The 25398-nt window shown below is 40.8% G+C and overlaps 1 protein-coding gene across 1 annotated transcript in view; it reads left to right on the top strand.

Annotated features, from left to right (window-relative positions):
* The window catches only part of LOC134226061 (whirlin), a 596096-nt gene that overhangs the window by 288306 nt on the left and 282392 nt on the right, over positions 1–25398 (top strand). Inside the window, exons 7-11 of the mRNA XM_062706580.1 lie at positions 8533–8876; positions 19261–19396; positions 19507–19691; positions 20062–20233; positions 20307–20423. Coding sequence (XP_062562564.1) covers positions 8533–8876; positions 19261–19396; positions 19507–19691; positions 20062–20233; positions 20307–20423 — 954 coding nt within the window. The remainder of the gene's footprint in view (positions 1–8532; positions 8877–19260; positions 19397–19506; positions 19692–20061; positions 20234–20306; positions 20424–25398) is intronic.

The following is a 25398-nucleotide window of genomic DNA, read 5'->3' as shown; positions in this document are numbered from 1 at the left end:
GGAGTCTTTGGAATTACCAAGAGAAGCTTTTTTGAATTCCCAAATAAAATTGTGTGGAATTTCAGCAGAAAATTTGTCGCAATTTACATGAGAAACTTCGGAATTTTTACAAAAAAAAAAGGTTCTTAACTTCTACAGGAAAAACTTCGGAAATTTATGAAAAGGTCTTGTTGAGTTTCTATTGTGTATTCTTCCAAATGTGTACAGAACATTATTCATAATTGTAGTAGAGTGCGGCTGGTTGAATGGGTGTTTTACCGTTGGCTTTCTCAATCTAGAATAATAAAGACGGCTTGTTTGGCATGGCCATCGAAAAAACAGTCAATTGTTAAGAATTTCCGCGGGAGACTCTAAAGAGTTTTCGAGAAAAATTCTCTGGAATGTTCAGGAGAAATTCTCCGTAAGTGTTATTAATTAACGACTGGAAAAATTGTTGCATTAAGGTCACTCCTGACAGAATCCAAGTTTCAAAGTGCTCGCGGCTGACAACTGTCATTTTTGTTGATTCAGCTTTGCTGCGTCGCAGCATGCGTGAAAAAATAAAAATGACAGTTGTGCGTTGCTTCCGTATCGAGTGGTGTGCCCCCGAAAACGCGACTACTTAAAAACTTGGACTCTGTCAGGAGTGACCTTAAGGATCTGGCCCATAGACTGAGAAAGCCAGATCCTTAATGCATTCTCCGTAAGCTTAATGGAAACTTCTTTCGAATTTCCGCGGAGGATTGTTCAAAACGATTCAACTAAAAATTGTTGGAAATTCTTGGAATTCTACGGGAAATTCTTTGTACAGTAGACGTTCGACAACTGCAAGTCATTCAACTGCAATGCTTTAAACTGCATTTCGAAAGTTACATCAGTTTTGCAGTTATCGAACAGCTAAGCTTCAAAACTATCTCAAAGTCGATGATCACTGCATACCGGTGAACAATCAGATGCCCTTCTTTTTTGACGACGTCTGACAATTGTTTGACGTCTAGAATGCGTCATGTTACAGTTATCGAACGACTAGTGTATTGTCCGTAAGAAATTCTTGGGAAATTCCATTGGCCGATAGCCGTATGTCCGAACTGGAAATTGGGCCGAAAAGGTCGTTTCGCCGAATAGGTCATCAACCCAAAACCCGATTGGCCAATATGGTTGTTTTACAGAATAGGTCACTTGTCCGAAAATATCGTTTAGGCCAACAAGTCTTACGGCCAAATGTCAATAACTGAATGGGTAATTTAGTCCATAATATCCATCCGTGTGGCCTAATAACATTTACGTTGAAAAGACTGTTGAACGAAATTTCGTAACCTCTCTACTTTTAAGTCGATACTAACATTTAAGCCAAAAGCCTTCTAACAAAACCCCATTATGCAGAATTGAACGTTTATCCGAAACTGTTATCAGGTCAAAAATGGTCCGACTAAAAATGTATTTTTTACCGAAAACGACATACAGCCGAAATGGACATTCAGCCGAACTGGTAATTTGACCGAAAAAATCTTTTTACCAAATAGATCATTTGACCGAAAATGGTGTATGGTAGGAATGGTTATTTGGCCAGAAAATGTCCTTTCCGCAAAACAACCTTTCTGGCCGACCAGCATTTTCTGTCAAATGACCAATTCGGATAAACGTATTCTTTGGCAAAATGACCAATTCAGCCGAACGACACTTTTCAAAGAAGGTGTCAGAAAGGACTTTTAAGGGCCAAACGACTCTTTCTGCCAAATGCCATTTTTTACCAAATAGCATTTTTGGTCAAATGATGTATATTCGGTCAAACGACTTTTTCACCCGAACGGCATTTTCAGCTAAATGATAAAAATGGTAAATAAATGGTAAACAACTTTTTTTATCATTGGTAAACAACCGTCCAAATTTTACTTTTGGCTGTACATCGCTTTCGCTCAAACTACATTTTCGGTCAAACCAGTTTTTATCTGATAACAGTCTCCGTTTTGCTAAATGGTACCTGGCTAGATATCTTTTGGCCTAAAGTCTAGTATTCACACTTAGAATAAATCGCCGAATTCGGTAAAATTTTACCGAAATCTCAACAGCAGAACTGTTCGGTAGATAATTTTACTGATTTTCGGCGATTTTGACAGTTGAACAATGGAAAAAATTACAAACAATCTGTAAAATAATTACCGAACAGATCTGCTGTTGAGATTTCGGTTAAATATACCGAATACTGTAAAATAAGTTAAGTGTGTTGATCTAAAAATAGAGAGGCCACGAAATTGTGTTCAATGGTCAATTGTCAAAAGACCATTTCACAAACAAGTGGTCATTTCTGACCATATTACCCGTTCAGTACGAGGTTCAGTCATTGAAATTTGGCTGTGTGACCCCGTTCGGCCAAACGACATTTTTGGCCAAATGTCCCATTCTGTCAAAAAACTATTCCTGCTAAATGGCATTTTTGGGCAACGATGGTTTCGGCCAGACGACCTGTTAGGGCAAACGGCTTTTTCGGCCAAATTACCAGCTCGGCCGTCTGTCACTTTCGGTCTTATTGGAATGGAATGAAACCAAGAATTTTTAATCGAAAGTAGAAAGAATTTTCTGAAGAAACCAGAAACAATCTTCAAAAATTCCAAGCATTTTTCCGATGTTTAAAGTTGGCTATGCCAAACTAGTTGTTTAATGATGAACTTCTCCCTGCGAAAAAAAAATCACTCTAATAAAGGATAAAAAACTAACCGGCTTGATTAATTTAGATTGGGGAAGTCAACGTTAAAGCATCTCTTTCACTAGTCAAAATTTTCTGTGTGAATTTTAAAGAATACTTAACAGAGACTCAATAGGAACTTTCCGAATATTTTCCTGTAGAAATTTGGAACAACTTCCCGTAAAAACTCTGTAGAGATTCTCATGTAAATCCCAAAAAATTTCCCTTGGTAATTCCAAAGAGTTCTCGAAACGTGAAAGTAGTTCCCGTGGAAAATCTGAAAATAATTTTCAAATGAATAATCTGGAAAAACTTGAAGAATTTCTGGGGAAGTTCATTCATTTTTTGAGGCGAAATTCAAAAGATTCTCCCGTTATTGTCGTGAAAATATCCTAAATGACCAATTCAGCCGAACGACACTTTCAACCGAATGTCCATTTTGACCAAATTGCCCTTTCTACCAAACGACTATTTCAGCCGAAGGACAAGTTCACGATTTTTTAGCCAAAGGAACTGTTCGACCAAATGAGATTCTCGGCCAAATATCTGTAGGCTACATATCCTATCAAAGTCTGAAAACATAATGAGAGCATATAGAATATTTTAATTTCGACAACAAAATGATTTACAATTTGTTTTCAAATATGTATAAATCATCACGATTGATTATATATTTTGATCTCATGTTGCTGTAGATTACTAAATTGAATGATATGACATCAAACTGTGTACTTATTTTGCTATCGGAAACCAATATAAAATTTAGTTTTCGATTTCCTCTCATCGACAGCAGAATAGTTTTTGATTTGATGTCACGGTAAGCTGATTCTGCTGAACGTTTTATTATTTTAACCGTTAAAACGACCAAAAATATATCAAATTAAGTAAACATAATCGATGATTTCACAACATTAAAAAAAAGTTATCGATTTGCTCTTAAGCTTTGCTCGGGTAGGCTTCTACCAATAAATCTTTTCGGTTAAGCGATTCGGCCTAACAACTTTCAGTCTCTTTTCTATTCAAAAATTCAATTTAAATTAGGCGGCGCACACCTCTAAATCCAAGTAACCTTTGCTTACGCATTTTGACCTAATGGCTTATTCCAGGAATTTCTTGGACGACCAATAACCTTTGCTTGGAACGCGTTCTATTCTATGCATCACAAAGGGCATGTACCATATTTGAATCAACCCAAGTAATCTTTGGTTCCGTTTGCTATCGGCCCAAAGGCCTATTCCATGGATTTCTTGTACGACCTAGAACCTATGCTGGGTACGCATTCTATTCTATGTGTCATAAAGGGCACGTACCATGTTTAAAACAGTCCGATCGATTTTTTATGCTCCAATAGACGATAGATCGTTGGTTACTCATGTAGACCTTAAGATTTCACTCCAGGAATTTCATGGAAGCGTGATACATGTACCGTGAACAGAAAATCGTGATTTGGCTCCGTAATGCACAAGATTACATGCGCCCACCAAATAAGTTAAAGAATAAACATATCTTGTCAACTAGTTACACGTAAATTTAGCAAAAAAAATAATTAACGTTTCATAAGCTTTCATTGCAGTGGAAACGAGAATAGGACTTTTCATAAATTGATACTTGATTCTTCTGTCAGTTCACTGCTGTTTGTTTACATTTTTAGGCTGGCGCGTTTTGGCCTCGGGGTGACGCGTTTCAACCCGCATGGTTTGAATTTGCACGAAAATGCAGTGCTTCAAAATAAAATTATTTTCTCGGAATATAATTAGTTTTTCGTCCAAAATTTTTATTCCGTATTATAGATGGTAAGTTAAATTAGTGGTTAACACATTGGAAGTACATAATTTTGACAATTATCATCGTTAAATTCGAAGATTTGCTTAGGGGGCACATATTGAATGTCCCTCCCCTACAACCCCAAACATTTTTCTCGAAAGCCTGGGGCGTTTGACGGCAGCTTCTTGCTTAGGGGAGATACGTATGAAATGCGCCGGTTGGGTAAAATGCGCCACCACGTTTTTATGGTTATTAACCCAAATTTTGTCTCAAAATCGTGAGCGGCTGAAGCCAAAAAACATTTGCAAGCCGTTACACAAAAAAACTTTGTCAAAAAAACTGTGTTTAAATTTTTAAAAATAAAATGTTTTTTTGGCTCTGTTCGATGCAATTTCGGTGTTTACGTCAACAATGCTTTTTCTTCACATACAAACAATATTTTCTCCTTTATTTTATTAGTCTAAAATATAGACTACCTTGAAGCACAAGACTGACACTATTCTTTTGTAAAAGAGTGTGACTATTTCAGTGAAAAATATTGGAATATTTTGATTATCATTTTTGGGTGGCGCATATTGCCCAGCGTCGTTCATTTTAAATGAAAATGCAGCATTTTGGAATAAAATCATTTTCTTGTAATATTGTTGGTTTTTCTTAAAAATTGTTGAACCATATAATGACTGATATGCTAGATAATTGATAAACACTTCGAAATTACACTATTTCAGATGAAATCACCATTAAATTAAGAGATTAGCTTAGGGGGCGCATATTGACCGCATCTCCCCTACGTCTATTGATGCCATTAGAGGCGCTCGGAATCTTCTTCGCTGCAGAAGTGGATGCGATCTGGGAAACTTTCTTCGGCTCGTTTTTGTTGCTTCCTAGGTGTCTGCCAGAGTAAACGCAAAGTCCGAAACAACTCACGTGAAGGAAAAATTATTATCATCAATATTTAAACTGTCAAACTTCTTTGTCGCGTCTACTCTGACTTCCTCAATATGATGACCACCAAACGCCGTTGACAGTCCAGCTTTCACGATGGGCTTTTCTGTAATGAGGTACTGGGGCTTAAGACTGTTGAGGTCGAAATACGTATCTGTCAAGATACAATTAAGTGGTGGAATTCAATGGGATTGTACAAACTCGTCTTATGACAAGGAAAGGGACCAATTTAATGTCACCAATGAAGCTCAATCGGATGTTTGAACATTGTGTTTTGGTGTTATGTAGGAAATAAGTTTAAAAGTAGCATTTACCAATGCTTTGAATCGAGATACAATTATTGGACGGTTCTTACTCTCTAGCGAGTTTGATAATTTTTATATGTGATCGCTTGAGAGTATTGTTCATCCACGATCATTTGAAAATTTCATTTTTATTATCGTTTTCAAATATTCAAATGACTAAAATATATATACATCACCAGGGTTCATAATGCTCACTCAATCTCAGGAGCAAAGGAGGAACAACGAAAACAGATTCACCCTGGGCTTGAAAAACGTTTGCTTTGGTCTCATCGAACAGAAAAGTCGAAACCCTGTACATTACATACAGCTACGTAGTTCAACGTCATCTTTGCATACAACCCAATTGGGCTGTACCTTTGAGTTTTTTTTACTAAATTTATCAGCTTATTATCTAATGCATGCATTCATCTCATCTCTTGATGTCGCCGGGCCCAGCCTGTGTTATCATGAACATGGTACCCATTGGTCTAGTCATTCGTATAGTTTTGACGGAAAGACGTAGGTATAGTGTTTCCATCTGACTCAATCCTGATAGTCCATAGCTGCTTGGTACCTACACAGATTTAACGGGATCTACAGTCTCCCCTGAACGTTCAGGGATGGATAGAACTGCCGAGCACCTATTGTTTGTATGTCCTCGTATCATCGGATGCTCGACGTTTGCGGGTTGGACATTATTCTAGATAATATTACCCGTAGGATGTGTTATGAAGTCAAGATATGAAATGCGGTTTTGACTGCAGCAAATCAGATTACGTGCATTTTCAGCATTACTTAGCAGCATCCATAACTAGTGGGTTATGAGGAAGCACGTAGTCGCGTGGACTTCTACCCGAGGCAATGCCGAAAGGCGGTACCTACCAGAGAGCCTAAAGGCTTGTGTCAAGTCGTCGGTAGCGGGTCGGTGTTCCAACCCCGTAATGATTTATTTGCCACTATTTTGGTACTGCTTTGTGCCGAGTGTAGTAGTACAAATGTTAGCCCTAATTTTCAAAAGACATTGAGGTTGGACTCAGGGCCGGTTCCTTATAACCTAGCACTCCGCTTCTGCTCTCCTCACTTTCTGCCAGGCACCTCTCCGGTGCACAAAAATCATGACAAAGTGGTGAACTGGAAATTGATCTCAAAACTCAGACTTAAATGTGGCCAACTGATTATCAAGCTTCGAATCGATCATCCAGGAAGCGAATAGCACATTTAAAGACGAAAAATCGCCCTGCTTTATTTCTAAAGCATTTTTGAACCTCCGAGCTGCACTGAGTTTTGACTTGACCAACGGGCCTTAAACAGGGCATACAAAACCGATCCATGAAAGAGGATCCTCGAGAAGAAAATTTTCCAAAAAATACTAGAAATAAATAGCCTGTGGATATTTCAATTCTGAAGACTTTTTAATCATTAAAATTTCTTATTCTATCATGAGCATGTACGTCTTAGTTTGGAAGATGATATTAGCATTTTCATAACATTGTAATTATTTAACGTTTAGTCTCTGTCTCTGGTAAAATTATTGAAATTGTCTTATTACGTAAGGTGTAATGGTCGATAGCTGGAGCTTTTAGTATAAGTATAACATCAAATTTTAGTAAAAAAGAATAAAAAACTGGCTTAGCAGATAGACCACCAGGTTCAAGGCACACCATGCTGAAAGTGTCTGGACTTAAATCCTGGTTGGAGCTTAAAAATGTTTGATGAGAAATGAGACTTTTCGGAGCATAAAACTATTCTTGTTGCCATCATGAAATACGAGACCAAAAATGACTATGACACAGTGCATAGTTAGTACTGAGCTGTAATGCGTTGGATACTCTGAATCTTCAGGGCATGTCTCAGTTATAGGACGCGATGCCAAAAAAGAAGCAGGAAAAAAGTCTCTTCACTTATTTAGCTCCTGATATTCCTGAATGAATAAGATTTCTTTTGCTTCCCTCTATCGAATGCCCTGCTATAAAAAACACTGGATTTGGCAAGAGTAGGGAAAGAAGCAACAAGTAGGCATTTTTCTTCCATTCTTATCCGCCGCACCGTATCCTAATTATCCATATGTCTGACGCTCATTGAATTCCCAACTGTCTTGCGCGGCTACTGCATCAAAATATAGCAAAGCGCCAGTGGAGATATATCAGCTTCCACACTGATATTCTTCCCTCCCCCTTCATACGGGAGCTTGGCAGAAGGAAGGTCGTGCGATATGTGCCATCACAAATATTGCCCTCCGCTCGCTTTCAAATCGACTTCTATAAAACATTCTTCATGCCTGCCGTATCCTAACGGAACTATCAATTCTATACTTTCGCCTCTAATGCTATCATGAACATGTACGTCCAAGTTTGGAAGATGATATTAGCATTTCCATATCATTGTAAATCGTTTAACTTCACGTAGAAGTAACACACACGAAATCATTAATTTAAAGCGTAATTGTTCGAAATAAATGGATTATTCCTGTTCCGACGTTTACTTCCCGTAGGGCGCCCACCGCCTCCGGGTCGGTGATTTATCGACCCCGAACTAGTGCTTGTAAAATGCTAAGTTGCTTGTCTTACCCCCACCTATTCCTTTGATAGTTGATGTCCATCTTATGCAAAAAGAAGGAAACCATTGCATTACCTCCCATTTTGTGTCGTATCAATGTTTTAGCCGCTTGCTCTTATTTCAGCATTTTTCACACATTTTTCCTTTCCTTTTCTATATTAGTGATTTTCCTTATTCTTTACCCTAGCCCTAAACTTAGGATAGCTACAAACAAAACCCACACGGCAACTGTGCTAAGCTGTCCCCTCGTATTTAGAAGGCTCTTCTCTCTTCTATTGCCACGTTTGCTTTTTCGTTTTTCTTCTCACCCCTAAACTGTAGAGGTGTGTGCAGATCCTGAAATCGTCGCGGCAGATCAGCATGACGGTGCGAGCGCCCCCGTCCGCCGGGGCGTCCATGATCAACTCGACGGCGCCGCTGCATGGGTTCGGGCCACCTCCGAGCGTGGTTGGGAGCACCAGTCGGCTGGCGGCCGCCGTGGCCGATCCGCTGGGCGGCGCCGGTCTCGCTGGCGTCCCAGCTGGATCGGTGGTTGGTGGCGGCGCTCCGGTGGGGGTATACCCACCGCCCCCGAACCGGCAAACCTGCTCCTGGATGGACCGCCAGGGGCGACCCGCCTCGCCGCCGTACGAGTACGGTGGCCGCCGGCCGGAGCGACGGGATCGGTGAGTGGTTTTGCTTGTTATTCTAGTTTTCAGCTTCATCGGAATAAATGGGTTTAGGTTGAAGTTATCGGCATCCGATTACGGTGTTAATAATAAATCAAAAACCTTTATGGTTTTCACTGAGAACGATTGAGTGACGTGTTGGCAACATTTACTGCAGTTGTGAAACATAGAACAATCGTGGTCATTTTTACATTGAAGTTCTGGTTGAGTTGACAAAACAAAAAGTGGTTTTTAATATTATCCTTCTCCTTGCTTTAGGTTAAATTTAAAGTGAAAGTTCTGGACCTATTTCAGAGTATTCCATGCGAATGTTCCAAATAAGTTTCACAAGTCACAGTCGAATTTACAAGCTAAGCAACAATGTCAGACTGTCTGTATACAAATTTCGTCTAATTAATAAGAGGGAAAACGAACGGACTTCTAGAAAAATCACAATTTTATGAAATCTTTGACGCACTTTCTGAAGTGAAGTCCAACAAACTTTCTGTAGAAATGTTGAGAAGACCTCTAGAACAGGTCTGGTGGGTTACTGATAGTTAGATACTTGAAACAATCGAGATCTTTTCTACAAGCCTCACACAGTGTGAATAATAAAAAATAGAGCTCATAATGTTTTTTAATTACTATAATTAAATGATTTAAAAAATAGACTTTGTCGCTAGAGGTTATTTATATTTAAAGTTCTAGTTAAATTTGCAAAACAAAAAGAGCTTTTAATATATTCTTAATTTAATAATATTGTCCTTCCTCTGTTATGGGTGAATATGTTGAAGTGCGTGTAGTCAGCAAACTACGAACAGATTTTGTGCATGCTTTACGTAGCGAGGAATCGTATTTCGTGACTTTCGGCTTGTTCTAGAGGAATATATGAGAAACCATAGAAATTATGGCTGATTCCCTAAAGGGATTTTTATATTGGATGAAATCCTTAAAATGCTTCTACCGAATTCTGTGGTATCTTCCCTGACGAACGCTTGGGAGGAAGCGCTTTGAAACTTTTTGAAAAAAGACAGGAAAAAGATAGGAACACCGTCTTCGACCAGAGGTCGTACAGATTGAATACTTAACAGATAGCATTAGATAACAGACAGGACACATGTAACACCCAGTGGACCAGTGGAGAATTTTTGGATCACACAAAAGTTTACTCCTTACTGGGGCGGGAATTGAACCCACACTTCCTAGCACATGTGTCTAAACGATGGACGTCGCTAACAGCACGGCCACGAAGCCCATCATTGTTAACCTGATTTCATTTCTTCCTTAACCTATTTCAAACTATTTCTGTTGGATATTCAAAAGAAATTTCACATCATCTTCTCGAATAACAAGCCACAAACAAATTTACAGGAAAATTCATGTCAGACTGTATGGACAACCAACTTTCTTATTAAACCTATGACGGACTTCTTAATGACTTAATGACAAACTCCAACAAACTGTCTTTAAAAATGTTGGAGAGACCTCATGAAGAAATTTCTGTTATCTTCACTACACAGACTTTTCGGAACTGATAATCTCCTAGAGAAATAGTTGACCGACTTTTCGTAGAAGATCCCAAACGGACTACCTGAAAAATCCCTGATGGACTACCCGAAGTAGTTCAAAACCAGACTTCCTGGAAGAACCTTTGTCGGGTTCCTTCCCGACCGAGAACTATGTTTTTCCACCCACTACAACACCAGTGAACTCCCAATCCAAAACACTTTCTCTTAGGGGGGCTTTTTGTCATCCAAAATGACCATCAGTCACACAAAACGCCAATACTTTTACATTCACTACACAGTTTATTTTTACGTCGAACAACTATAACATTTATTTTACACTAATCAACGAAACAACTTTATTTACAACACTACATTTATTACTAATTAAGTCTAAACACGAAACAATTATTCGATCGAGGGTTCGCCCCTCGATGTGCGTACGGCGAAGGTTTGTTTTGAACTAATTTTATGCAGCATTCGCTGCTGCTGCTGCTGCCGATCAATCGTCCGCCCTACAACGATCATTCGTTCGGTTGGTAAGGTTGACGATGCGAGAGATGCGATAGAGCGAACCGGTAAAGTGCAGCCACAGTAGATACGACTGGTATCGCACTCCGTTCACTTCAGTTGTACAGTGATAGCATGTTGAGTGATGCTACCGTCAGTGGTTAAATTCAATGGGTTAGTCACAGACATCCTCACCCACCCTGAAGTTGCCAGGAAACTTCTGAAAAGAAAGAACCAAGAAAACTCCCTCGATGCACTGGACGGAATCTTCTGACGAACCCCAAACTTTGATTTCTACATTTTAAAGGCAAGTGGCACACTCTGTTGCACCCTATGCAGTACCACCCGTGATTTTGAGCTTAAGAGCTGCACTGAAAACGTCCCTTCATTCCGATAGTCGATAGTGCTAATGGGCTTTCGTATTTTCTCACCCACCATTTCGGATAGCGGGTTACCCAAAATTTGCCTATCCTAATTATTTTGTCCATCCCCTGTAGTTCTGCAAGCACTAGTTGCGTTCAATGGAGATCTTCGTTATTCCTTCCTCGCTTCGGACAGACTAAGCTTCTTTATGAAGCATATCGTTTCGTGAGAACCTCCTTGTGTTATCTCTATCAATACCATTCACATTCCCCAAGCCTTCGTTCAGAAGTCCTTCGACTGCTTCCGGACGGTTGAAAGTAGGGCACATCCTTCGCTGACCACCATTGCGTCGATCTGTCGTCTCGACTCGACCGAAGCTTCGACGTTGTCCACTCCGCTGATAACGATCTCTTCGATCACGTTTGCTGTTCCAGTTTCGCTCTACTGATTGTTGCGTCCTCACTGTGATGTCTTTTGATTCTCCGATGTCCACCAACACTTCAGCTTTCTCTGGGAGGGATACCATTGGATCCTTCAGACCGTGCGATATCGCCATATCGCCTGAGTAGTTGATTTGACTTCGCCTGTCACTATCCATCCAAAAACGGACTCCGTCAGCACAGGTAGATTCTTGCCTAACGGGATTTCACTTCCTGACGGGAAGAAGCTGAAGAAATCTTGGATTCCCAACACCAAGTCGATCCTCCGGAAGAATTCCGGATCCGCCAGCTCGATTTCCTCGAGTATTGCCTGAACGGTGGAGGTTGGCAGGTGTGCTGTGACCTTCAGTAGAACGAGGAAGTCCATCGATCTAGCATACGGTGAAGCGCGAGATTTGACGACAGCTTTTATCTTTTGCGATGCTTTTATTCCAGACTGGCCGATGCCCTGAATCGAGATGTTGACTTTCTGTACCGAAACGTTCATCGCCTGGCATAGATTAGCAGAGATAAAGTTACACTCTGACCCTGAATCCAGAAGTGCTCTTGCTGGATATCGACGACCCACGTCGTCCTCTATTACTACGACAGCTGTAGCTAAGAGAGCTCGGTATGAAACACACATTCGACCGCTAATGCGTCCGCTGCCCTGGAATTTGCACTTGTGCAATCCTGTTCCGGACTTCCTCCTGAAGTCGATCTCCTGGAGGATCCTTGGCTACCCCTGCGTTCTCCTCCCTTGAAACACAGCAAGGAATGGTGTCGACCTTTACAATGCCAACAGGAGAACTTCGACGTGCACTCCCGAGCTATGTGACCACGTTTGAGGCAATTGCGGCAAAGGGATGCTTCGCGCAAGAACGACTCCCGACTAGACAGCGACATCCTTAGAAACGATGGACACGTGTGAAGTCCGTGGATCTCCGCACAGGATGGACACTTCGCGTTATACGACTGTACGGCGTTGTTGCTGACCTTCGGTGAATATGGCCTTCTTCTGCGTTGTGGCGACTGCTCGAAGACTTTCGACTCCACCTTCGTTGGTAAAGCTTCGAGAACTTGGATTCTGCGCTGCAGAAACTCCAGCAAGTCCTTTATGGTGTCCTGCTCCTTCGTCGACGAGTGCTCCTCCCATCCTCGTCGTGTGCTTGGGTCGAGACGAGCGCTTAGATGTTCGACCAGCAACAGATCTTTGTATTCGGCTGGTTGGATGATCTGATCCAGGGTCAGAATTACACGATCGAACCCATCGACCAGCCTGTGGAGATCCGCGATTGACTCCGTGATGAGGGACGGCAGCTTGAAAAGAGCCTGCACTTGCTTCTTCCGTAAAAGCTTGCTGTTGTTGTAGCGTTTTAGCAACGACTGCCAAGCAACCTGGTAGTTGTCCCTGGTGATCTTCAGCGGATCTACTAGTGCCTTAGCTTCGCCTGCTAAGCACCCCTTGAGGTAGTGGAATTTCTCCACATCGGGTAGGTCTGGCTTCTCGTGAATCAGAGACGTGTAGAGATCCCTGAAGCTGAGCCAGTCGTCGATGTTCCCGTCGAAACTCTGCAGTTGAATTTGAGGTAAGCGAACGTGGTCCATACCACCACGTAGAGTGACATCTCCAGAACGAGTCGACTGGTTCTGGACGGAATTATGCTGAACCTCTCCCACTTTCTCCGCCAGAAATGATTTCGCATCGTAGTAGCGGTTCTCCATCTCCAACTGCTCCCTCTGCAAACCTTCAGGCTCCGTGAAGTCCTCGTGCGCTTGTATTTCCCAGATTGCCTCACTTATCTGAACCCACAATACATCTAACTTCTCGAGACGAACATTGATTTGAGCGACAGGGTACCCTCCTTAAAGTTCTTAACGTACTGGCTAATGTTACTTAAAGATAATTTTAACCCCTTCAGCCTCGTCGTCAAACTCTTCAGGGAATCTGCGTTCCTGGTAACGGGCTTCATGTTGCTGTCGTCGCTCCACGGAAACTCGAACAATGTCGTTAGTCAGATGGGTTACTCCACTCGCAGAGTCGTAGAACCGTCGGCAAATCCAAAATCGATAGAAAAGGAGATGTAGTACTCAATATTGTCCGCTTCGGCAGGACATATACTGTTCAGCTCACCTATGAGAAGTAACAGCGGGGCAGCCGAAGCCAAAACAGCAAATTCTCCGATTGAGAACACCTCCAATATTCGGACGAATGCCTATGAAACAACAGCAGGTACCAGTAGCCGAGTTCAAAAATAATCCAAATTATGCTTAAACGCCGCTAACCAGTAGATAATTTAGCGGGAATCGTCTCAGTTCATCCAATCGAGTGCAGCGGAGAAAGAATAACCAATGAAGTTTCAAAAATGCCTGCTTCGGCAGGACATATACTTAGTCTCACCTGGAGAACTAAAGATGGCGCTGAACGAATTAGATTCGGTTCAAAATCAACGCAAATCCTTCCAAAAAACCGTCCGTCATTCAACTCGTAACAGTCCAAATAGCATCAAAGTTGAAATATATTTAGGCGTGCAGTATCGAATATCCAGCTTCGGCTGGGCATATACTATTAAGATGAATTTACCTGGCCGGAAAAGCCTTTCCGTGATGCCCTAGCCTAGAAGCTCCCGTAGTGTCGTTCGTCTCGAAAGATAGTTGTCGTCCCGTCGTAGCTGCACTGAATCCTTACAGTACCTTGCGTGTGTAAGAAACCATCCAAAATCCTTCGCGATCCAGAAAATCTCCGATGACACTCGAAGCAGCAACAAATTCCACAGAATCGAAGGTTTGGCGTTAGTGTGAGTCAAGAAATAGCTTCGGCAAGACATATACCGGTTCTTACATACCTGACGGTAGTAGAACAACGCTAAGGTTATTCCACAATTCTTGTCGAAACTTTCGAATTAAATCCACATTTAATTCCCACGCGCTCCACTGTGCTATGATACAACGGCAGCTGCAGCAGACAATCAGCACTGGCGGTCGTCGTTCTGTTTATCTCCTATTCTTCCCATCTGTTGCTAATAACGATTCGTCGATCAGCTGTTGAAGTCGATGCGGTGCAATCACAATACAATTAGCTCAATTTTATATGCGAGCGATGGATGGCGAATATTATTCGATTAATGCGTGTGATGGCGTTTTGATCCCGACACAAGATCGCAGAATGGCCAAAGGATCTATTCAGCAGCTTTTCGATGGCCACTGATCCCATTCAAAACACTATAGTATGGCGATTTTCCATTTTTGGGACACTTCACTATGGCGGGATTTGTATATTGTCTGTTGGAGGGGCTTAGAGCACTTTCACTGGCACATTAATGTTCGAATTTCCACAGGTTTTCCGGTAGTATCATCCGGTTCGAAGGACCATTATGTTGGGGCCTTGGCCTAATACCTTCGACAGTGATCGTTGTTCTAGGCCCAACATGTCTTAGGAAAAATACCAAACGAACTGATTTCCCTGCATGGCCATTTCCCTTTGCTCCTTTCTTGTCTCTTAGAATGTTCTTACTTCTTCACAATTAACACAAGATTTACGCTTTCCACATAGTATATTTAGGTTCACAACAACATGATTTACATTAACACTACAATCATTTATTCAGAACTATTTACATTTATTACAGTTATTTAACAATTAAAACAGACCAATGGACATTTAAATGCGCTTGTCCTTAATGTGTTTGGACCCTATCGTGGCTTCCTGCTCACTGGTTTGAGCTTGCCTATTACTCTCAAGTATCGATTAATTTAATGATTCAAGCTGATTTTAGGTGAGAGTGTTTGCCTCTCTGTGGGGATGTTCGGGTGATATGGGGCTGAGCAATTATGTAACATGAGTTATAAAATCCCTTCGTCTCACTCTCAAACAACCTTTAAAGAATTTTCCATGGGAATCCCTGACTGACTTTCTAACGGAACTTCCTGACAAACTCCCTTGAGCAATCTCTAATAGACTTCCGGGAGAAATCACGGAAGAACTTCCCGGGTTAATTTATCTGGAACTTCCCAGTAGAATACCTTAGGGACTCCTCGGAGGAATCCCTGACGTAACTACGGGGAAAGTCCTAACGAACTTCCTGGTTGAATCCCCGACAGACTTTTTGATGAATCTCCGACGGACTTTCTGGAAGAATCATCGACGGACTTCTTGAAAAAATCCCTGACAGATTTGAAAAAATCCCTGAGGGACTTCCCAGCGGAGTCCCTGAGGGACTTCCCAGCGGAATCCTTGAGGGACTTCTCAGCGGAATCTCTGAGGGACTTCCCAGCGGAATCCCTGTGGGACTTCCCAGCGGAATCCCTGAGGGACTTCCTACCGGAATCCCTGAGGGACTTCCTGCCGGAATCCCTGAGGAACTTTATAGCGGAATCCCCGAGGGACTTCCTAGCGGAATCCTTGAGGGACTTCCCAGCGGAATTCCTGAGGGACTTCCCAGCGGAATCTCTGAGGGACTTCCCAGCGGAATCCCTGAGGGACTTCCCAGCGGAATCCCTGAGGGACTTCCCAGCGGAATCCCTGAGGGACTTCCCAGCGGAATCCCTGAGGGACTTCCCAGCGGAATCCCTGAGGGACTTCCCAGCGGAATCCCTGAGGGACTTCCCAGCGGAATCCCTGAGGGACTTCCCAGCGGAATCCCTGAGGGACTTCCTAGCGGAATCCCTGAGGGACTTCCCAGCGGAATCCCTGAGGGACTTCCCAGCGGAATCCTTGAGGTACTTCCAAGCGCAATCTCTGAGGGACTTCTTAGCCGAATCCCTGAGGGACTTCCTAGCGGAATCCCTGAGGGACTTCCTAGCGGAATCCCTGAGGGACTTCCTAGCGGAATCCCTGAGGGACTTCCTAGCGGAATCCCTGAGGGACTTCCTAGCGGAATCCCTGAGGGACTTCCTAGCGGAATCCCTGAGGGACTTCCTAGCGGAATCCCTGAGGGACTTCCCAGCGGAATCCCTGAGGGACTTCCCAGCGGAATCCTTGAGGGACTTCTCAGCGGAATCTCTGAGGGACTTCCCAGCGGAATCCCTGTGGGACTTCCCAGCGGAATCCCTGAGGGACTTCTTAGCGGAATCTCTGAGGGACTTCCTAGCGGAATCCCTGCATATTGCAGGGATTGAACGAAGCATATTGATTCCGCGTCGTATTGATTTAGTACACGGTTTTCGCCTTCGTGTCTTAAGAATGAATTCGCTCTCAATAAATATTTTATCGCTAACCTATCCATGAATTACCTTCTCAACCTATTCCGTGTCGCTCACGGAGATGCAGATGATTCCTCGGTAGCTTGTAGCAATGAGTGCCAAACTAATTTTCCTCTTCAAATCCTTAAATGACTGTGAGGACGTGACTGGCATCGTTATTGGTCTGGAATTAATGAAACTCCTAAGCAGTCTTCCCAACGAACATCAAACCCGCTCGGTACAAGAGTACGCGTACTCTTTTTGAACTCTCTTCTTCCGTTCGTACCGCAACGCACGATGATGTACTCAAACCCGAACTTGCGTTCGAGTTCATTTTCAAACCCAAGTTCAAACTTCGGTACGGTAAGGGTACAGTACAGCTGACGGGTTGTGTTTCATACTTATGTTCGTTTATTACGAACGGTATACACGGGAGGTGCAACATTTGTCATCGCAAATACGAACAGTTTAGGTGCAACTTTTTGACTGCCAACACATGTTTTCGATGGAGTTGGTGATGCCGTCAATCAAATAGCAAGTAAATATTATTGAGATTTATGCAAGGATTTATATTATATTTTCGTTTTTAATGTTTTTCAATATCTACTTTATATTGCACACATTATTACACCAATTTTGTAATTTAATTTTTCAAATTGAAAACGTAAAACATGGTTAGGCATAAGGTTTTGTTAATTGTTAATAATATATGTAAGTGTAGAAAAATCTACAAAAAAAAACAAATGGTTCTTTTAGGATTTGATAAATTGTGAATGCTAGAAATTTATGGAATCTAGCCGTGGAAAAGTTACTGGATTCCAATCATATTGTATATTTATATTTATTTAAAACTTATTAAAAATGAAGATTATTTCAATTACCGCCATCGACATTACTGACTGCCAAGAGGTCGATAACAAAATCGTTCGAAAAGGACTTTCATAATTAATTAATTTTCTTGCACTAAACACATTCTAAGCTGTTGAAACAGTGATTCTCAACCCTATTCTCACCCCTCGATAACTGTATCAAAATGATCGTAAAATTTGAGTTTTATCAAAAAATAATGAGTTTGTAGACTTCAACATACATAATTTATTAATGTATTATTACATTTATAGATGGTTAAATTTAAAAAAATAGCACGTTGCAGGATTTACTTCAAAGTCGGTCTCTGGAAACTTGACATTTTTTCTTTTACTCCAATTATTTCATATAAATAGTATAGAACATAATTACACAATACATTTATATTAATAGTAGAAAAATTCAGATATGTGAATGATCCAAGTTTGGAATTGAAGTCCACCTTATATCTTTGCTTTAAAAATGATATAATGCGTAAAACTGATTGAAGTTAAAACCAAGAACACTGTTCTTGACCGCATATGTGCAAATTTTGAATTATTTTTCGATTTCAACATAGTTATGTAAATCGACTATTAATTTGAAATCTATTTCAGAATTTCACAGTGAAAAACTGTTAGATTATGTCAATATTTGTTGGTAAAAGTTGAAATAGACTGACTAATTGTTGGGTAATATGACTGACTGCAAGGTAATATTGAATATAGAAAGATTTTTCTATGAAAATTTAACATGTATTGAAATTTGATCTCCCTTTTTTAATGTCTACCTACTTTTGTTGATTTCGATATATATACATGTACCGCTCGGTACACGGTATACACCCGAACCTGAGTACAGTAGCGATGCGGGTTTAAAACTGAACGCAACTGAAGAAAATTATACTCAAGTTGAACTCAGTTCAGGTTCGTGGGAAGACTGCTCCTAAGTATGTACAGTGAGAATACTTTTCTAATCCCAAGAAGGATATTCAATTGATGAGCTGTGCATATTTGTTGTTTCTTGGCCAATCACGTCTAGCAACTACGATGTGTATAGTCAATCAAGCTAAGCTAAGCTAAAACATATGGGTTTTGGGAAAGTTGACCTTAAAAGTGTCAAAGTATTTACTAAATAAAACAAGTTACAGTATTTTACTATTATTAAAACATGATTATTATTTTGGAACAGCGGTATAATTAAATTTTTAAACAACGTCCTTCGTATATGATATATCAGGCGAGATATACAGCAGATATCGTTGCAGAATGCACCCTTTCCTGACCAATTTAAATTCACCAGGTGCGACCGGGAATCTCTTGCATTTTTCAAACCTACTAAACCAGCAATACATCTTTATCCCTTTTGCCAGTAATAAAGTAAAACCAAACCTAACCCATTCTTGTTACCACAACAGCAGTGCTAAAACACTGCTAGATGCTGCCGAAACCGGAAACCCATTTATTTCGAAGCTGCAATTGCAGCAGCCACAAATTTACGATCGCAACTGTATAATTGTGTAGGTAGCATCTATTTCCTGCTTGAATAACGAAATTCCTTCCATTTTCCACCTGGCAGTGTTCGAAGGGTTGAACTAGTGATAGAACCCGGCCAATCCCTAGGACTGATGATAAGGGGTGGCGTGGAGTACGGATTAGGAATTTTTATTACCGGCGTCGACAAGGACAGCGTAGCGGATCGGGCTGGACTGATGGTAAGGAGCGGCAACGATGCCACGGCATGGAGCGAAAACTCGACGTTCATTGAAATTCATCTGACTTTATCTGACTCGCTATCTTTTTCCTCCGCCCCAATCGACAACAGGTCGGCGACCAAATCCTAGAGGTGAATAATCAATCATTCATGGACGTTACCCATGACGAGGCTGTTAGTCAATTCAAGTTCCACAAACGGATGTCGCTGCTGGTGCGGGACGTCGGAAAAGTGCCACACTCGTGTACCACCGTTGAACCAGAACCGTGGGACGCCTACAGTCCGACCGGAGTGAGGTAGGTGCTAATGCGAACTAAGGGATTTTAAGTTGGCTTTTCCTTCGTTGTTTTAGTACAAAGATAAAACCTTGCTTTGAAAATTGCTGGTTTGCTTAGAAGTTGAATGAAATATTGCCATTTTTTACTCAACCACAAGATTGAAATCAATTCTTGGGAATACTTGAAAGGCCTGCTTGTGAGCTATTTTGTTAGTTTATATAAAATGATTAATTAGGCAAGTTCTTTTATAGATAAGGTAATTAAAATGCTTTGGAACTATATTTCTGCTGCGTAATTCCACCCGTGCTGAAGAGAAATCCTTAATCAATTGACACGCCGATCACATCTTCGATTGAATTTAACATTCCATTTCCTTTTCCCTTTCCAGAACGCGCCGAAAATGTCCGGTGTCAGCGATGGTAGAAGAAAAAGCCAGATCCTTATTACCTCGTCATCATTTTGCTAACTTATCATATTATATAGCGGAATATGGTGCTAGAGGAATGACCATAGAGGCCTTCGTATCTGTTTTATTAGAAATGTTAGATACACCCGAAAAGGTAGGAACGTGACTTGCCAGCGCGAACGTGAGAGCAGCTTAACCCTAACACCACTTTTTTTTATCTATTGTAGCATACTTTAGTAACAGAAATAAGAGAATTAATTTTTCCTGAAGACAGGACGCGATATGACGAACTTGTATATAGGAGAGGGAGAGACGTTTACGGTGATCCATTAGATAGGCATAGGGTAAGTACCATCGGGCAAAACACTCGACTCTGTATCATATTTCAACGCCAATTGACACATCATCTGCAGTGGGGAGCAAGGCCGTGGAACGTGGTGCGAATCCACTTTAGCTCTACGGAATTGACAAACAACAATGTATCAGCATTAATGAGACGTTCCTATGCGGGGTGGGTTGCCGGGTCCAGACAGCTAGGCGTCTGCATGATTTGATCTCTTTTTTTAATGCCACGTCGTCTTGACTGTGACGGTGGTGTTTGTCAGACTTTTCGACTTCTCGCTGAGATGCGAGCTGTTGATGTAGGATTATCGATTCAAGTGTGGTGTTCATGTGGAAGATGTTTCTCAGTGGATACTTCAGGAACATTCTTTAAAATAAGTTTCGTGTGTTGAGTATATTTTGACTTCGTTCTTAGCCGAATTGTTTCTACTTTATTTTTCCAGCTCATTACATTTAGTCGGTTTATTTTATTCCGATCAAAACATCTAAACTACACTCATTGGCTTGGGAAGGGCCGTTTGGCCGAATACTGTGGAACTGTGGAAGTGGAATTCGGCCAAATGACTTTCAGCCCTTCCCCTATTGGCTCCTCCTAGAACAAGTATATGTATCGTCTACAGCAATATAACTTTGACCCACACAATCTTCCGGATTCCATTTAGCTTGATGACGAAAGAAGGACACAAGTTTGTATGGTGCCAATTCCACTTGTATCCATTGCTATCCCTGTTACCCTTCCATTTGAGATTATATCTCGCGCATAGGATCACAGGGTCGTAACTGCATTGATCGATTTCTCTTCATCGATGGTTTCTTCCCAACATTGCAATAAATTTCAACAGTTTACGTTCGATTTTATGGTTCGGGGCGATAAGGGATAGTAGCAGCTTGCACCCCTAAGAACAATCATGGTTGTAGCTTCTAATTGAGTTGAGTTATTAACGAAAAAATAACGATGAAGACAAGATCCGGCTGGAAAAACCTTTTGTACAAATGTTTCCAATTTGAGTGAAGTCAGTAAGTTAAACAAAATTCTTGCGAGATCCAAGGATTTTCAAGTTGCCGAAATTCGCAAGCCAAATGGCGACTAAACTTCTTCTGACGAGGAGGCATTAGAGCTCCTTTTTGATACACACTTACCTGGATGTGTCGATAAAGCAACTTCGGATGTTCCTGATGTCTTTTCATGTAGCTACGGGTCTTGGGCTCGAGTTCGTAGAATCATAACTACTGAATCGATTTAATGGGCTCTTAATAGTTTTGCTCCTTACAAATCTCCAGGAGAAGATGGGATCTATCCCGTTCTTCTTCAGAGGGGTTTTGAGCATATCAAACATGTTTTGAAAAAAATTAAGTATGCTGTTTTGCTACTGAGTATATTCCCATATCCTGGCGGGATGTCACTATGACGTTTATCCCAAAAGGAGGACGTGCTTCGTATGAAGAAGCAAAGAGTTTTAGACCCATCAGTTAGACCAAATTTCTTCTGAAATGGTTAGAACGTATTATTGATCATCACATTCGTGATGACTGTTTGGCAAACACGCCTCTTCATGTTAATCAACATGCTTACCAATCTGGAAAGTCCACCGCGACTCTTCTACACAAGGTTGTTTGCGACATCGAGAAAGCATTTGCTCAAAACAATCATGCTTGGGTGCGTTCTTGATATTGAGGATGCTTTTGACAACGTGTCTTTCGATGCAATATTGTAAGCCGCACGTTGTCATGAGCTCCCTAATATAATAACCAAATGGATTCACCAGATGCTTAAAAATCGACATTTCTCCTCGACATTACGTCAAGCAACAATTAGGAAATTAAGTGTCTGCGGATGCCATCAAGGGGGAGTATTATCTCCACTTTTGTTACAGATACGCTATTGACGTTACCCAATAATGGCGGTTTTCCTACCTATGGATTTACCGACGACTATCTAATAGGCAGTTGAAAATTGGTGTCACCAATATGGCCTTTCGGTTAATCCGAATAAAACATCTACAGGGTGATCAATAAGTTCGAATACAAATGTTTGATCATTGTGTTTGTAAGCCCAATGTACATATTCTGTATTAGTATTGGTGTCAGCGTTAGCGGTATATATACGCTAACGGATGTGTGCGGTGTTGACATTCTGTCTCTTGTTGTTTGTTTATTACGCGCGTTGAAAATGGATTGGGGCATCGTAAATAGTCGTTTTTGAAGGTCGAAATCATTGCGGCGTACTACAAAACTAAGATTTTGGGGACGATTAATGCCCCCAGTGGCCCGATGATAAGACGGAGATCAGTACTAAGTGTTCCAATAGGACGATAACCCTTTATACACGAAAAATGCGATTTAATCCTTATATGGGGACAATTTCATCGACTTTTTGGACAAAACTTTGCGACCTCCCAGCTTCCCGGATTGGAACCCTCTTAACTTTATTGTTTGGTCCTTTATTATGTTAAAGCTGTACGAATACGAGGTCAGTAACTTGGACCAGTTCAATACGTAATTCTAAAAATCTGGAACGAAATGCCCATGCAGACCGTGCGTGCCGCTTGCGATGGGTTTTAGAAACGTTTGAAGCTCGTAAAGAAGTACAAAATAGAGGTCATTCCAGAAGAAATATTACAAACGTTCCTTATAAACAATACTTTCAATGAAATGGAACCGGTAAAAGAAATAATTTAATCTCAATTTTTAAACATTTTTTGAAAGTTTATTCGAACTTATTGAACACCCTGTATTGTACTTTTCACGGAAAAACGTAACCGTAATGGTATTCGCCAATTACATCTTTTCGACTCTGACATCAATGTAACGGATCATGAGTATGTGGGACTAATTATTGATTCCAAGCTCTCCTGGACACCTAACATTGAACTCAATGTTAAAAAGGCGTGTATGGCTTTCGGCCAATTCCGACGAACTTTTGGTAAAACTTAGGGTCTCAAACCCAAATATATCAAATCGATATACACAACAGTTGTACGACTAATTTTGGCTTATGGATGTCTTGTGTGGTGGCAAAAGGATGAAGTGAGGACAATTCAGTCTAAATCAGTCCATTTTCAACGAATGTGCCTAATGGTAATGACTGGTGCGTTCTCTTCGACTCCCACAGCTAGAGCTTCCATTTCCCAGCCATTTTCGTTGTCCCGGGATTCGGGATAAACTTGTTCGTATATCCCGGGAAATCCCGGGATTTTTCGATGTTTTCTTAGAAAACTTATTTTTTGATTTAAAAACGATTTTATTCAATGTTCAGGGGTAAAGTTCATATTTTAGAATGGCCAGATAATACAGTTTTCAAATTGGAACTCAATTCAGTTCTTATATGAATCGATTCTTCCAAAAAAAAAACGACTTCAAGAAGCAAATAATCACGTTTTTCTCTGAAGGTGAAATATATGATCGCCGAGTCCGAGAAGAAGGGTTCGCTGGCGGTTGAAGTCGGCTTGACTGTTTGCATTGTTTTGAATATACATTGGGTTTAAACAGTTGCTGGGATTGCATTCAATACCTTAGTGACGAAAGATGGAAGATGCGCAGTAGAATACTAGAATACTAGAGTATCCTCCAACCCATGACAGGCTATCAATTGATACTTTTTCCAAGAGCTGCAGCTCTTCCTAATCTTGAACAGATCGCTTCCTAATCTTGATGTTAATCGTTAATTTATCGTTATCGCCGATAAAGTTAATTGTGTTCAACGTAATCGCTTGCTGCGATAAAGATGAATCAACTCAATTATTATCGGAGTTCGATAATTTAACGATAATGGGGTTAATAGATTACGCGATTAAAGTTGGTATACAATTTTGACAGAAGCCGAGAATTGGACAAATTGATTGCAGCCTGTTGACCAGAGTTGATTTTGATCGAAGCGATACACCAAAAAAATAGTTAGGGCATCGGGGTCGGACCACTTGTACTTGCACATGTGCTGGAAAGTTTGCTGTACGAACGACGATTCACATTGGTCCAGGTAGCATACAAAACGGTAATAAGTTGTTCAAGCCGAACATAGCAGAGATAGAAAAAAACTTTGTTCTACAAAGTTGCTCCTAACGGTGAGGGGCTTTTTGAGGTTTTCATAAAAATTAGGGTGGGCCACATTTGAAAAAAATTAAATATAAAACTTTTTCATTTGCAGAGATACGGCTATACAATGTTCCGCGAAGTTATAGTTCAGCCAGATTCCAAGAATTTTGCTAAACCAATTATTTATCTAGCTCTTAAATTGACTGATTTAGAGAAATTTTCCCAAGTTTACTTCGGGTGACCTCAAAAACAGTTTTTTGCTCTAACTTTTTGGTTAAAATTTCTCAGCAATGTGATGTTCAGAGCACTTTTTGTGCTTTGCAGGGCGCAACTTTTCATGGACTTAGCGTTGCCATATCTCATGCGGATCAAAAGTTATTGAGGTTTTTCTTCGAAAAAAACGTTTTCTTCTAACGGCTGTATCTATGAATGGCGCAAACATTTTTTCAATCTGTTTTCTCGACCTTATTCTACTACTTTCAGGCTTCATTTCAGGGTGTTTAAATCGAGGGGATAATTGAAAATAACCCCATATTATTGCAATGAAAAATTACCGTTTTTTTCATTTTCAAGCACTAATTTGCTATTTTTATGTGTTTTGCTTCCATGGCTTACTTCGTGATATGGCAAACGCCACACCATTTTGTTATAGAGCCTGAGCAGAAGCTAATATCTTGAAAACAGCAGTTCTTATGAACTTGATATGAATAAGAGGTAACATGACAAAAATAATAACAAAAATTAATATCCAAAATAAATACTTTAGGCATAACATTATCAGATATTTTAATACAAAACAAAAAATAATTATGTTTTGCCTTTGATATTGTAATAACAACATATGTTATGCTTTGAATATTTTGTATATTACTTTTTGTTATTTCGTATCTTATACATGTCAGTAATTTTCGCTGAGACCGAGCCACTATTTGCACGAGGTCTTTG

Source organism: Armigeres subalbatus, chromosome 3 (assembly GCF_024139115.2).
Source record: "Armigeres subalbatus isolate Guangzhou_Male chromosome 3, GZ_Asu_2, whole genome shotgun sequence".
Classification (NCBI taxonomy): domain Eukaryota; kingdom Metazoa; phylum Arthropoda; class Insecta; order Diptera; family Culicidae; genus Armigeres; species Armigeres subalbatus.
The sequence above is the reverse complement of the archived record's forward strand: the minus strand, read 5'-3'. Positions and strand labels throughout refer to the sequence as shown.